At 39.8% G+C, this 14,500-nt stretch overlaps 2 protein-coding genes across 3 annotated transcripts; one reads left to right on the top strand and one right to left on the bottom strand.

The window, feature by feature from the left end:
• Positions 1-1,217: 1,217 nt before the first annotated feature.
• On the bottom strand, positions 1,218-7,947 carry wdr20b (WD repeat domain 20b). Its single transcript, XM_041976078.1, has 4 exons — positions 7,648-7,947; positions 5,614-5,796; positions 4,097-5,491; positions 1,218-2,933 (listed from the first exon to the last, which is right to left on the bottom strand). Exons 1-4 carry the CDS (start codon positions 7,894-7,896, stop codon positions 2,877-2,879), a joined length of 1,884 nt encoding a protein of 627 aa, XP_041832012.1. The 5' UTR covers positions 7,897-7,947; the 3' UTR covers positions 1,218-2,876.
• hsp90aa1.1 (heat shock protein 90, alpha (cytosolic), class A member 1, tandem duplicate 1) lies at positions 6,974-14,343 on the top strand. 2 transcript variants are annotated; one of them, XM_041976076.1, is made up of 12 exons: positions 6,974-7,162; positions 10,024-10,127; positions 10,868-11,017; positions 11,121-11,487; positions 11,603-11,736; positions 11,850-12,155; positions 12,269-12,434; positions 12,622-12,812; positions 12,900-13,047; positions 13,149-13,417; positions 13,509-13,842; positions 13,947-14,343. In XM_041976076.1, exons 3-12 carry the CDS (start codon positions 10,868-10,870, stop codon positions 14,054-14,056), a joined length of 2,175 nt encoding a protein of 724 aa, XP_041832010.1. In that variant the 5' UTR covers positions 6,974-7,162; positions 10,024-10,127; the 3' UTR covers positions 14,057-14,343. The 2 variants fall into 2 exon arrangements, with proteins under 2 accessions (XP_041832010.1, XP_041832009.1); XM_041976075.1 differs by lacking the exon at positions 6,974-7,162 and having other exon boundaries at positions 9,937-10,127.
• Positions 14,344-14,500: the final 157 nt, after the last annotated feature.

Raw genomic sequence — 14,500 nt, forward strand, 5'->3', positions numbered from 1 at the left:
ATCTATATGGACAGTGGTTTGATCAGGTGATTAATTGTTGGAGAAGCATTGCAATGCTGCACTTACTGAGCAGCGGTAGATAAAAAGAAAGAAGTTGAACGGCTGTATAAGTGGGTTGTTCTACTGCTTGTCAAATGGTTGAGGCAGTGGTCCTTAAGGGCTTCTGTCCTGCAAGTTTGATTTTTACTAAAATTAAAGAGTTATTGTGTAAAACTTGACAAAAAAAAAAGATGCTGGATCCATTTAATTTGAATCAGGTTTTAAAACAGTGAAGCACCTAAAACCTGCTAATAAGGACCAGAGTTTGAAATCTCTGTGAGTGACAGGCAGCAAAAGAACTGAGCCAAATATTAAATTTGTTAATGTCTGCTTTCAGAAAAAGTTGCCTTTATTTCATATCTGTGAAGCTTCAACAATTGAGTTAGATTGTTTAATTTTCCATTTCAGCTGGGCTAGAATTAGCACGTACTAATGGGGTCAATATGATTATGTTTTCATTGGAGATTTATCAGTTATTCATTTTTTATGGATTTGTAAAAGATAGGTCAAGCAATTTAAATAAACAAGAAAACATACGTGTAAACTGAGATGAGATAAATTGAGGTTATTAACTCTTTAAGGTCCATAATGATTATCAGAAACCCAGAGGTACAAGATTTCTGCAGCTACTTAGAATCAAGGGAAAGAACAGCAAGTAATAATAATAAAAAAAAGCATTATTTGTTATTACTTATGCATTACACTAAAAGAAAGTTACTTAGGCAGCTGAATGAGATGGAGCTTATTATGAGCCATCCTACCACAATTAATGATTATTTTCTCCATGAACGGATTGATTCAAAATGAAGCCTAAAGAGACGCATGCATGTATTGTTCATCCAGAGGTCCAAATCTCATTACTTTGGGTTGTGGTGAATTTCCTTTTCTGTGAAGCTAAAGATAAAAGGATAATTCATTAAATGTTAACATTTAATAATGTACTTGTATTTCTTTGCACGAAAACAAGGGAAAATAAATGGGAATTTACATTATTTATAGGTTATTTTGCTATTATTTTACTGGTCTGGCCCATTCAATATAAAATGTGGCCCCTAAACTGAGTTGCACACCCCCTGCTCTAGAGGTAAAGCTTGAAAATAAATTACAAAGTGCCCCATTGTCAGGGCTACATGGAGGCACGGTCTCATGTGGTGAATAAACAGTAAACACAAATGTAACACGTTTCTGTCAAAGGTGTTTTAATAGGTGTCACATGAAGGAAAAAAAACCCTCCTCAGTCCTGTGTGGGTGCTTGATAAACACCCTCATCTCAAGCACCCACAGCGCCATCTAGTGCCGACATTCAGTCAGTTAGAAATCAACACAGTGTCAAGTTTGTTCACAGGTTCAGGAATCTTAACTCGCAATAACAGGAATTGAGAGATTTCAGCCCTGCCTGAAGAACACATTTGTAAGACGTGTTTGTGTGAATTTATAAGCATGTTGCAGGATTGGGTAAAAGCCTACGTGGGCTGAGTGGGGGGATATTCTGCCTGCGTTAGTCTTCCTGTGGTTTACCTGAGCTTGGAGTGATGGCTGCATCTGTGCCTGGAACCTGCATAGACAGGCTGGCTTGCATTCAGCACTATCTGTTAGATAAGAGGATCCCGACATTTCTATACCAAATGTTTCATTAATAAAAATACACCTGAATTCTCTTTATATACAGGAGAAAGAAACATGATCATCTGCATATTCAAGATTCATTTTAATATTTGACTTTCTGTATTAGAAATATCACTATTTTCTGAAATGAAAATCTTTGAACTAATGTCATAATGTAATAATTTCACCCTTAAATCATCAAAGTACAATATTTACATATATTACAGAGCCCATTTAATCAGAAACAATATTAAAATAAATGTTCAATAGATACAAAGGTTTTTTTTCTCTATTTTATACACACACACACACACACCTTGTCAAGGACTCCTGACACACTCCAAAAATGTAAAGCCATTCTCCCCAAACTTTTTTTTAAGTGCAAACAATTTTCATATAAAAAACTATGACTGCAGCATCCAGCGTAGAGACCGAGAGCAAGAACGAGCCGTTCCCCCCAGCAAGTGCTTCCAAAGCTGACGTCAAAATCTTTTACTTCTTTTGCGCCGCCATGAATTTAAAAGGGGGAGAAAAAAAAAAAAAAAAATAGGAAAAAAAATATGTGCAAAATTCAAGTGTGATACCTCAGATCCTAACATTTCTAAGTGAAGCTTCTCTTGAGCCAACGATTGAGGACTTTTAATCTTGTCTGCATGTGGTTGCACATGAGATGGGAACGAGAAGAAAGACTTGGTGTTGGGGAGATGCTGCTGCTCCAGAACAATCCCTCATCTTTATCCCTTTTATCAGTGAATACATGAGAACACAAGGTGTTGAACTGAGTCCATACGCAAGGTTAGGTTGAGGTATCATCACTACACTGTGTCTAGTCTCTGAAGATCTACAGGCACAAGAGATTGGGTAATAGTTTATTTAGTTTTTTTTTTCTTTAGACTAGACACAATTTGATATGACCAAACACATAACTGAGCCAGTCAAACCCTCTCACCTACCTCCTGAATTATTTAAAGCTTGCCCTCTTTCTTCCAATAGCACCCGCATGAAGAAGAGTTTTGTTTCTAACCCTGGCTTGGCCAAAATCTGTTGTCTTAAAATGAGCAGTAACACAAAGACGACGACTGGGTGGCTGCAGCCATGAGGATGACGGTGACACCGAATGTCACGTGGTGTGTGAGAGCATGTGAAGACGCGCTGCAGGGACTCGGTCTCAGACCATTAGTCATCCTCGTCTCTGATACACGGAGCAGCCGCTAGCAGCATCAGCACTGGGGCTATACCACTGTTCCACTGGGAGAGTTGGCTGGGTTGTTTTGAGATGATAGCAATCCCTGTGGAGAAACAGACGTGGTGAACACAGGAATACAGTACCAGAAGCAAAACAGTGAGGGCATTAGGATTAACCCTTAAAACTCTGCTAGATTACCGGCGCCCCCTGAGCACTATAGCAACCATTTCTCAGGAACGGTAGTGTGCAACCTTGTGGGGTAAATTGTGATCAATAATTTACCCTTTAGGTGATCTATGGGAGTTATCCAGGCATTTATATCCTAACCAGGAGGTTTACAATCCAGCTGCAAAATGAGTGTTTATTTGGAGACTCAATATGGTAAATCCACAATGAGTAATCCATAGTAACACCATTAATATCACATTTTCATCATTAAAAAAAATAAATAAATAGACTGCCATCATCTCTATTTTGACCTGGAAATTATAATAGAGCCAATTTCTGCCAAACTTGTGAACAATTAAGATAGCTTAAATTGAAATACTGTACAATTAGAAGCAGCTAAAGATCAACAAAGGATAATATGTCTGTATGAAAGGAAAAAAAATAATGATCTGGATTAAAGAGAAGAAGTTTTTGACACATGGTGGTGGGAAAAAAAAATAGGCTGAGGTGGAGTTAGTTCTGTGAGTATAGTAGGTAAATAGTAACATAAATAACTGTAAATAGCAAAAAAAATAAAAAAATAAAAAAATACTTGGAGGAAAAAGTGTAAATATGTAAAACGTCTGTTGTGTGTTTGTTTTAATGCAAAGATTGTTTTCTCCTGAAAGCTTAGACTTGAGAGAATGATACACTGATAAGAAAAGGCTGGGTACTGTTATTCTGTGTGTTTTTTCTACAAAGTACTATTAGTAATAAATAAATTCAGTTTTTTCTCTTTTGTTTATGGTGCCACATCTATTAATACACTCAATAGCATAATTTTAGCCTCTTAATCATACAACAGAGGCAGTCCTGAAAAAAATAATGTCTGTATCTGCACTCTGCTAAAATGGGTTGAGCTTTTACATGCATTTTTATATAAAAAAAAAAAAAAAAAAAAAGACAGGCAGACCAAAAATAGCTACAAAAAAGGGCCCTGGAGTTTTAAGGGTTAATGTCAGAGATGATGTGTTAACCAGCTAAATGTTCCCGATATAGATTTATAACCTCTGCCTGGTAAATATTTTAAAATGTCTACATGACAGTATCACGACTCACCACTTTCCCAGGCCTTGCCCATGTGCAAATGAAACCCTCCTGACAAGCTGTTACCAGACAGTCCTCCAGAAAGATTAACACAGTGAGTCTTTCGTGAGCGATCTTCTTGCACACCAACGGTTCTAGCAGTGGTACTTCCTCCATGCGTGGGCACAACGTCGTGCCCAGAGTCTTAGCTGCCTCAGCTTTTGCCGTCCGTGACGAGCTGAGCTGGTTCAGCTTATCGCTGCTCTTGCTGCTGATGTGGCCCATGCTGTGGTTGCGCTTGTGGTCCTTCTCATGGCGCTCCTTGCGCGAGTCGTGCAAAGACAGTGTGGCAAACTTGCTGACGCTGGTGGTGATGAAAGCGCTGTCGATGATGCTGTTGCCCTTGGTGCTGCTGCTGTTGCTGTTACTGCTGCTGCCTGTGTGGCTGTTGGGGGTGCTACCCCCTGCTGGGTTGGAAGTGTGAGGCAGGCTGTTGGACCGAGGCAGGCTGCCAGGGAGGGAGTTTGCAGGGTCGCCACTAGTGCTACTATTGCTTGCGCTGTCTTTACCATTGGTTCCACTGGAATTGGTGGTGATGGATACTGTAGTTGTAGTTTGTCCAGTGCCTTGAGGGTTTGTGGCAACATTAGTGTGAGTCCTAGTTCGTGATAATGGAAGGTGAGGAAAGAGAATGTCTTCTGTAAGATCCCACAGACACAGCTGAGTATCCTGTCCCACTGAGCCAAATCTGTAGGTCACACTGACAGGTCGACTGTCTGTAGAGTTTCTCTTAGAAAGGCGGGAGTGAGAGCTGTTTGCTCTGTCTCTGCCCGCTCCAAAATGAATCTGCTCATGGAAGTCCTCATCACTGCCACTGAACTCAGCAGGGGGGTCACCACCCTCAACACTGGTAGTGCAGTGGTCGAATGCCACCACACTCACCCATGATTTGTGACCATGCCCCCGAGCAATGACTCTGCAGTCCAGAAACGACCACACAGACACCAGGTCGTCCTCCCCTCCTGCCACAATATACCGTCCATCTGGGCTCCAGCACACGCACAGTAAGCCACCAAAGTAGCTCTTCATCGTTCCGTGGAGCTCTGCAGCATCAAAGCCGAAAACTCGCAGGAAGCCATCTTGGCTTGCACAAGCCAGGAACTTGCCATCCGGGGAGAAAGCAAACTCATTGAGCGCCCCTTCACCGACCGTCCAGCGCAGCAGCGGGTTACGGGCCGTCTTGCTCTTGCATGTATGCACGGCATAGTTTTCTCCCTGCTTGAGGAGCTGATATTGGGGTGCCGTGGTGCCACAGGTGTTTTCGACGTTGTACAAGTACATGCTGCCACTGGAGTGAGCCACAAGAAAGAGGCTTTCTGAACCAGGAACCCATCGTACACATGTAACTCTGGACTTGTCAATAAGTCTCTGGAAGGAGAGGCAGGAAAGAAATTGAGAAAAACTAATGCAATGCAAAAACGATTAAATATCTAGTCTGTTTCAAAAGATGCAAGTTGGCTTTCTTTAAAGTGATGTTGACTGGAACCCACCTCCTCATTGAAGAGTTTGCTGGTTTCCTTCTTGATTGGGTCTATGAGTTGCACCTGGCCTGCTGAGAAGCCCACTAGCAGGGAGACACTTTCTGCCGTCGCTGTGAGGGGGTTAAAATCGTGACATGTAGGCTGCGTTCCTTTGTATATCCTCTTGTCTATGGGCTTGCTAAGATCAGCAGCCTACAATGATAAATATAAACATAATATAAAGATTTAAAAGTTTTAGTATGTTTTTTTTCATAGCATTTTACTGATGAAAAACAAATTATTTGTTGCAGCTTGTAGACATTATTAGCTAGAAATAGAGGAAGTGTAATTTGGAAAAATTAGACATTTCTGGCAGCTTAATGCTTTGCAAAGGGTCAAGAGAGAAAGTTTGTTGTTTCTGCAACTACAAATGATTGCTATTTTTTAAAAGCTAGTTCAACTAATTAATAAATATTCAGACAACAGTAATGACCTAAAACATTAAACAAGCTGGGTCTGGATTCTTCCATGCACTGCAGTTTGACTCTGTAGATAAGTTAAGATGTCCCCTCCCTCTATTATAAGTGGGTTATCCATGGAGTGTGCAACAATCATCCAGCATGAATAACACCTATACTGTCCTGCTGTGACTTTCATGAAGCAGCATGAGTTTTTCTTTTTCCTTGTTTTTTGGTCAGTAGAACAGCTTTAAACACTGCAGGTGGAAAACAGTTCTGAAAAAAGATCTGTCTTAAATTATATTAAAAAACTGAAATTTATTTTCTTTTCCATCACACACCGTCAGCCATAAGTACTTAACTGGCTAAAATCACTGTCCCTAATTTGTCTGCAAGGCTGCTCAAAAGGTCTTCCATCCACCTCTTAAAAACCTGAAACACCACCTCTAAACATTAAAACTAGTATACCTATATTTTGCATCAGGCGTTAGAGGATTGATTGGAAAACGTATGGTTTTATCTGTAGCATTTAAAATGTCTTTGACAGGAACTGCCTGTGTTGTAAGTAAATGAAAGAATAAATCAGTTTAGCATCTCAAATGAGATCTTTAGGATAATTTGTCTGTACTACTATAAGTAATAAAGTTGCATCTGTTTAAAACTGAAGCAAAACCAATGCTGTTGTTGTGCTTCGTGGAAAAATACTCTGAAAACCAATATAAGAGGCCAAACTATGACACCTACGTAAAACTCCAACACATTATCATTTGAATCTAAAATCAAAAGAACACTCAGCTAACATGAGTATATTCATTCTGAGTAGTCTAAAATCAGATGCTCTGTTTACACCATAGATCATTTGAATTTCTATATTTTAAATAGCCGCTGGTGTATTATTACACTCATTAGCAAATTACAACAGAAAAGCATTAAGAGTTCTTACTGGGAAGCTTGCCTGCCACTGGATGCTCTTCCAGGGACAAACGCATCATCAGCATCATCGCCTGTGTCACAGCTACAGTCCCTAATTTTCAAGACCAAACTGACGGTATGCAACCAAACAGTAGCTCACATTGCATCGCATCCAAACTCTGACAGTAAAGTATACACATCATTACACTGTGAGTAACAAATCCCTTCACTTCCAGTCCAGTGGCTTAGATTAATAACACTTAGCTAGATCTCACATGGGAATAGTGATTTCGCCTCTGCTGGTTAGGACAACTTGCTACTCGCTCTAAGAACAAGAGTTGCATTGCCATGTAACTAAGAGATAAACAAACACCATATGATATGTCAAGCACTTTCTTGTCTCTGCCAGTTTATGTGAAATCTCGTGTCATAACTCTTTACGGAAAAGTCAAACATCTAGCGGACTATGAAGAGTCTTCATCGAGCAAAAACAACTGTGACGATGTTAGCCAAGAATGCTAATTAGTCCCTAACTTAGCTGGGTCTGCTACATGGCCTTAGGTTGACAACCTGCGCACTTTAGTGACAGCAGCTAAGAAACTTGACAGCCGGGGTGCAACACATTATAAGATGCCCAAGCAATGGGCTGCTCCCGGGTAGGAACCACTCTGTCTCCGCTGTCAGTTTTGTTTACCTTTCTCACGCCTTTGTAGATATAAAAGTACAGTTCCCGGCCCACATTGAAACAGATCCTATCGCCGTTGCCGGACTGGTCGTTTACATTGACGAAGGAGACCTTGACGGGGTTGGAACCCTGGGAATTAAAAGGCACCCTGTTTGGGCGGCTATATTCGGAGTGAGTGAGGAGTTTGTAGACGCCTTCTCGTGTTGTGAACTGAGTTTTAATTTCGTTCATCTCCTTCCCTCCTCCCTCCGCCGCCATCTTGGAAATTGGCGTTCATCCTTGTCCCATCCCCGGATGTTACGAACTGCGCATGCGCTGAATTGTTGAAGCCAACTATCCATGCGTGCTAGGATTTATAGAGACAAGACTAAAAACAGAGTAACGTGAAAGGACATACGAGGGGGACGCGATAATGCCTTATGTATACGCATAGTTAAACATTTTGAAATCATGCAAAAATAATTTTGCTGATACATTTAATACATTTTGATACATTTACTTGTACTAGACCGGAAATAAGAATTAAAAGTGCTACTGAGTCACAATTAGATAATAATACACAGAGCCTATGCTTTATATTTAGAGTAAAAAAAATTACAGTTACTGAATGTATCATTTCCTCTTTACACTAAAAATAAGTACATAAACCAGAAAAAGAAATATGATCTCTCACCCTTATGCACAAAGTACATCATTTCTTGTTATAAAATCCTCTTAGCCTACTGGGACCAAGTATAATAATCCATGTAGCTCATAGAAGCTAGAAAGTTCTCCTACAGAGACTGAGGACCCAGACTGCAAACCACGAGGAGTTCTGTAATTAATTTAAGAACCACCCAAGGATAAATACACTCACACTTTCCAGCACTACATTCCAGAAACATCTATCTCTGTGACACTTTTTGAGTCTCAAAAGCACACAGTTTATTCAGCAAAAATATTTAAAAGATTGGGAACCTGGCTTCCCCATTTTATAAAATATCATCTTACAGTGATTGCGACAGTGCTTGGTGTTTCTTGGGGACATGGCCAGCTTCTAGTAGCGTCTCCTATCAGCTGGAAACGTTGAGATTACATAACAAAATAGTTGAAAGTGGAATATACTGCCATCCGCTGGTCCGATCATGCCATTAAAGCCTACAATGGACTAGAGAATTCTAATCCTCTATAATACAAAGTTTAAATTAGGATTTTTATACTTTTATAAAACTGTTGCTGTATTTTACAAGCTTAATAAAGTGAGTTTATACCTCTCTCGTGACCCTCATGACATCTTATCAATGAAAGATGTGTACAGTTCACATGTTATATGTCAATTTAGCAGAGGACTTCTAGGAGTCCTCTTCTATCAGTGTGTTAGAACCTCACTTTCACTGGTTCAAACACTGACAGTCACAATTTGAAAACCATTCATGTTTCAAATACACAATTAATGTCAGTAGTTTGTGCTCTGCATCTAGTGCTAGTCTGATTTATATTCATATCCTCCCAGTTACATTATTGCAATGTATTTTTAGGTTGTAAAATATGTTTTAATCTAAATTGCTGCAGATATAAACAAGTTATAACTTTATAATTATGGGACTGTAGACACTAATTAGAAACATATACTGTAAAGTTATATCATTCCTCATGTTTCCTTTGATCACTGAGGCAGGGAAAAGGTACATGCCTTTTAAAAAAAAAGCTAAAATTGAAAAACAATACATTATTTTATCTGTTTGGATTTTAAACTGATTTTATGTGCAGCTCCATGCTCCATCCACCAATGAAAGCCATGAGATGCACCAGAAAGATCTAGAACATTTCTAACCTAATCTCTTACAAAAAAAAAGCTATAATTAAAGTCAAAATATAATTCTTAACAGACTCAATGATTTTGAGGGCATATAAGGCCTCTCTGAGGGCCACAATAAACGACTTGCAGTGGTCAGTCCAGCTGCTCAAAATAAGCTAAATCTTGCATTCCAGAAAAAGGGCTTAGGCCTGCTGAAGTGTGTGTGAGTTCATGGCAGAGACATAGCAGCAGGTGATTGCAAAAGCCATGCACAGCTGTAGCGCTTGCAGGCAAAGTGTGGGGGGCCTAATGGCCAGACAAGCTATCAGGAAAGCTCTTGTTGTGAGTGACAGGCACTCCTTGTGACTCTGCAGCCCTATATGGGCACATTAACTTTGGAGCTTTGGTGCCACGCTCACCTCCCCCTTTCCGGCCTTTCCTTAACGCCTCCCCTTACTACTGTATAGTGGACGTATGTTCTGGAAGTTTCTGAAGGAAAGCTTCGAGAAACCCACCCTTAAGTATAAAAAGACAGCGGCATGTCCTGAGGTCTGCATAGAGTAAAAAGGTACTCACTCGAACGCACCCAAGAGACTTAACTGCCACAGGAGCAGCAGCAAAGCACACATTTGAAGCTCTTCAAGAAGAGAAGATTACCTCTGCGATTCATTTGATTAACTTCAAGAAGTGATAAAGACAAATATTTTATAAGGTAAGCCTGAAATAAATCCATCTTTTTGTATATCAACATTAATTATTGGACAATAGGTTGTACTATTACAAGCTTAAGTAATTTTACGTCAAAGGAAGTGTTTCTATTTCCCTTTTTTCAGTCCAAGTTTCTTATGGACTGGCTGAAAAGTCTTTATATCTTTAGTATCGCAGTCAGACTGACATGTATAAAGCACATGGCGAACAGGGTGACCCTGACCCTCAGCTGTGGCTGGTGAGCAAGGCAACAAATTGGTACAAAACGACAAATTAAGCAAGTTCACATTTTCAAACGGGAGCATCAGTTAAAAAAGAAAAAGATGAGGAAAGACACAACTTTAACTTGGATTAAACCTTTTATAAATTTTAGTTAGAGATATCATTTGAGGGAAACAGATTTGTTAACTGCTCATTCAATCATTTTACATTTTTCTTTCACACTGCATTGTTTTCAAGGAAAAAGGATTTTAAACTGGGCATGTTAAAATGATCAGAACTCCACCCATTTTTCAAAGAGAATTTGATTGACAGATGAACAGAAGGAGCATGTGTTCATCTACCACCAGCACTAGCCCCCTCGTGTGAGCCATGTGGCTGCATTAACAAGGAGGAAGAAGATATTTAGAATTTAACAACAAGGGGGAAAGACACATAAAATACAAAGAACATATTGATTTTGATTTTATAGAATGTAAATGTGAAAATAAAAATTTTTAATACATGATATCTGCTTTCCTTCAGATGCCTGAGAGTGCAGGACATGTTATGGAGGAGGAAACGGAGACCTTTGCTTTCCAGGCTGAGATTGCTCAGCTTATGTCCCTTATTATTAACACTTTCTACTCAAATAAAGAGATCTTCCTTAGAGAGCTCATCTCAAACTCCTCAGATGTAAGTAAAATAATAAAAAAAAAATGTGACCTTCACTTTTAAGGAACATCCCCTACATGCATGCAAACATCACTACTCTAACACATTTCTCTCATTTGGATAGGCCTTGGACAAAATCAGATATGAAAGCCTAACAGATCCCAGCAGGCTGGAGTCCTGCAAAGAGCTGAAGATTGAGCTCACACCCGACCTGCATGCTCGCACCCTCACAATCATTGACACGGGTATCGGCATGACCAAAGCTGACCTGATCAACAACCTGGGCACTATCGCCAAGTCCGGTACCAAGGCTTTCATGGAGGCTCTGCAGGCTGGAGCCGACATCTCCATGATTGGTCAGTTTGGTGTGGGTTTCTACTCTGCCTATCTGGTGGCTGAGAAGGTGACAGTCATCACAAAGCACAACGATGATGAACAGTACGTGTGGGAGTCTGCAGCTGGAGGCTCATTCACAGTCAGACCTGACAGTGGTACGTTTTATTGTTTTCACATGATGCATTGCTTGATGCAATAATTTGCATGATAATTACAGTTTGATTCATGATCCAGCACTGCTCTCATTGCTGATTTGATTATTAATTTCAGGAGAGTCCATTGGCAGAGGCACGAAAGTGATCCTTCACCTGAAAGAAGATCAGACAGAATACTGTGAGGAGAAGCGCATTAAGGAAGTTGTGAAGAAGCACTCACAGTTCATTGGTTATCCCATCACACTTTTTGTAAGTTCCTTGCATAGGAAAAATGATCATCATCCATATTAAAACCTAAAAAATGACAACTTGAACATTGGTAACGACAAAATAAAGCAAATATTCCCTTTTGTATATTTAAGGTGGAAAAGACGAGAGAGAAAGAAGTGGACCTCGATGAGGGAGAGAAGGAAGAAGTAGTTGAGAAAGACGCCGCTGAGAACAAGGACAAGCCAAAGATTGAGGATGTTGGCTCGGATGAGGATGAAGACACGAAGGAAGGCAAAAACAAGAGGAAGAAGAAGGTCAAGGAAAAGTACATTGATGCTCAGGAGCTTAACAAGACCAAGCCCATCTGGACCCGTAACCCAGACGACATCACCAATGAAGAGTATGGAGAATTCTACAAGAGCCTCACCAATGACTGGGAGGACCACCTGGCCGTCAAGGTGAGCTACTGATGAAAAGCATACAAAAAAACTGACGCCTCTTTATCCTCATGCTTCGTTACTCTATATCCCTATGTGGCTAACAAAATCATGCATATATCTTGAACCTGCAGCATTTTTCCGTGGAAGGTCAGCTGGAGTTCCGTGCCTTGCTTTTTGTACCCAGAAGAGCTGCATTTGACCTCTTTGAAAACAAGAAAAAGAGAAACAACATCAAACTTTACGTGCGCAGAGTTTTCATCATGGACAACTGTGAGGAGCTGATTCCAGAATATCTCAGTAAGTAACACATTATTAACATATTACCTATTTATAGATATTACCCAGTTTAAGCCTTTTAAAGTGTTAATAGCTTTTAAACTCTGCAATCTAACTCTCATAAATCCTTATCATTAGGCGGTGTACTTTTAGGAACATGTTTGTCTTATTTCAGAAGACTTGAACAATGTTAATCTTCTCTTTTCAGATTTCATCAAGGGCGTGGTTGACTCTGAGGATCTGCCTCTGAACATCTCCAGAGAGATGTTGCAGCAGAGCAAAATTCTGAAGGTGATCCGCAAGAACCTGGTTAAGAAGTGCCTGGAACTGTTCACAGAGCTGTCTGAGGACAAGGACAACTACAAGAAGTTCTACGAGCAGTTCTCCAAGAACATCAAGGTCATTCATCTGAGTAAATGTTCTAGACCTTAGTCATTAATGCTTTATTTCAGTCAAATTTAAGTAACCCTTTATTTTATGCTTCAGCTTGGAATCCATGAAGACTCACAGAACAGAAAGAAGCTGTCTGAGCTGCTGCGTTACTACACCTCAGCCTCTGGAGATGAAATGGTCTCCCTGAAAGACTACGTTTCTCGCATGAAGGACAACCAGAAACACATCTACTACATCACAGGTAAAGTTCTTCAATTTGATTTCTATTCCTTTATTTTTCAAGCTTTGTCTTCAGAATTATTTATTCAACAAGGTATTAAATGAAATCAAAATAACTTTCAGGCGAGACCAAAGATCAGGTGGCCAACTCTGCATTTGTGGAGCGCCTTCGCAAAGCCGGCCTGGAAGTCATTTACATGATTGAGCCCATTGATGAGTACTGTGTGCAGCAGCTGAAGGAGTATGATGGCAAGAACTTGGTATCAGTGACCAAGGAAGGTCTGGAGCTGCCTGAGGATGAGGAAGAGATGAAGAAGCAGGAGGAGCTGAAAAATAAATTTGAGAACCTCTGCAAGATCATGAAGGACATCCTTGACAAAAAGATTGAAAAGGTAATCTTTATATTCTAGAAGTCAGTCAGTTTTATAACACTGATTAAGTTGCACTGAGCAGTGTCATAATACTGAATTTAATCATCCACAGGTTGTGGTGTCCAACCGCTTGGTTGCTTCCCCCTGCTGCATTGTCACCAGCACCTATGGCTGGACAGCCAACATGGAAAGGATCATGAAGTCTCAGGCCTTAAGAGACAACTCCACCTTGGGTTATATGACAGCCAAGAAACACCTTGAAATCAACCCCCTGCATCCTATCGTTGAGACTCTAAGGGAGAAAGCAGAAGCTGACAAGAATGACAAAGCAGTGAAAGACCTGGTGATCCTCCTGTTCGAGACGGCCCTGCTGTCCTCAGGATTCACACTGGAAGACCCACAGACACATGCCAACCGCATCTATAGAATGATCAAACTGGGTCTTGGTATGTTATATTCTTTATATCAATATAAAAATGATCAGATTTAATCAACACATGGTTCAGTCACAAGTGAAAGTGGTTGTTTACATATGCATCCTTGTTCACAGGAATTGATGATGATGATTCTACAGTGGAAGACCTCCCTCAGCCTGCTGATGAAGATATGCCAGTCTTGGAAGGAGATGATGACACATCAAGAATGGAGGAAGTTGACTAAAATATTTGCTAGACTTTTCCAAGCTTTCTTAATTTTTATTTTTGTAAGTTATATTTCCTTTTCAGAATGCATTTTATTTAACACGTCCTATTCTTAAATGTCATTTACCTGTCACTACAAGTTAACTTTAATAAAGGCCATAATAGGGATTAAGTCTCAGTTATTTATATAAAATAACTCAAAACCATTAAGACTAACAAAGAGGCCACTGAGGGATTTGATATGTCTCTTTTTGTAACAGTTACATTTTTATATGTAAAGGATTCAAATTTTTAATAAAATATGTTTACAAATACACTGTCTCTTGATTAATTTGATCACTTTGTATGGTTCTTACAAATTATAAGAAGGGGAAACTGAAAGTAAGAGCTCGCAATAATAAAAAAAGTAACTTATATTTTTCGCCAACTTCCTTAATTTTATTCAATGTTCTGGAATTTTCAC

Source organism: Melanotaenia boesemani, chromosome 22, assembly GCF_017639745.1.
Source record: "Melanotaenia boesemani isolate fMelBoe1 chromosome 22, fMelBoe1.pri, whole genome shotgun sequence".
Classification (NCBI taxonomy): domain Eukaryota; kingdom Metazoa; phylum Chordata; class Actinopteri; order Atheriniformes; family Melanotaeniidae; genus Melanotaenia; species Melanotaenia boesemani.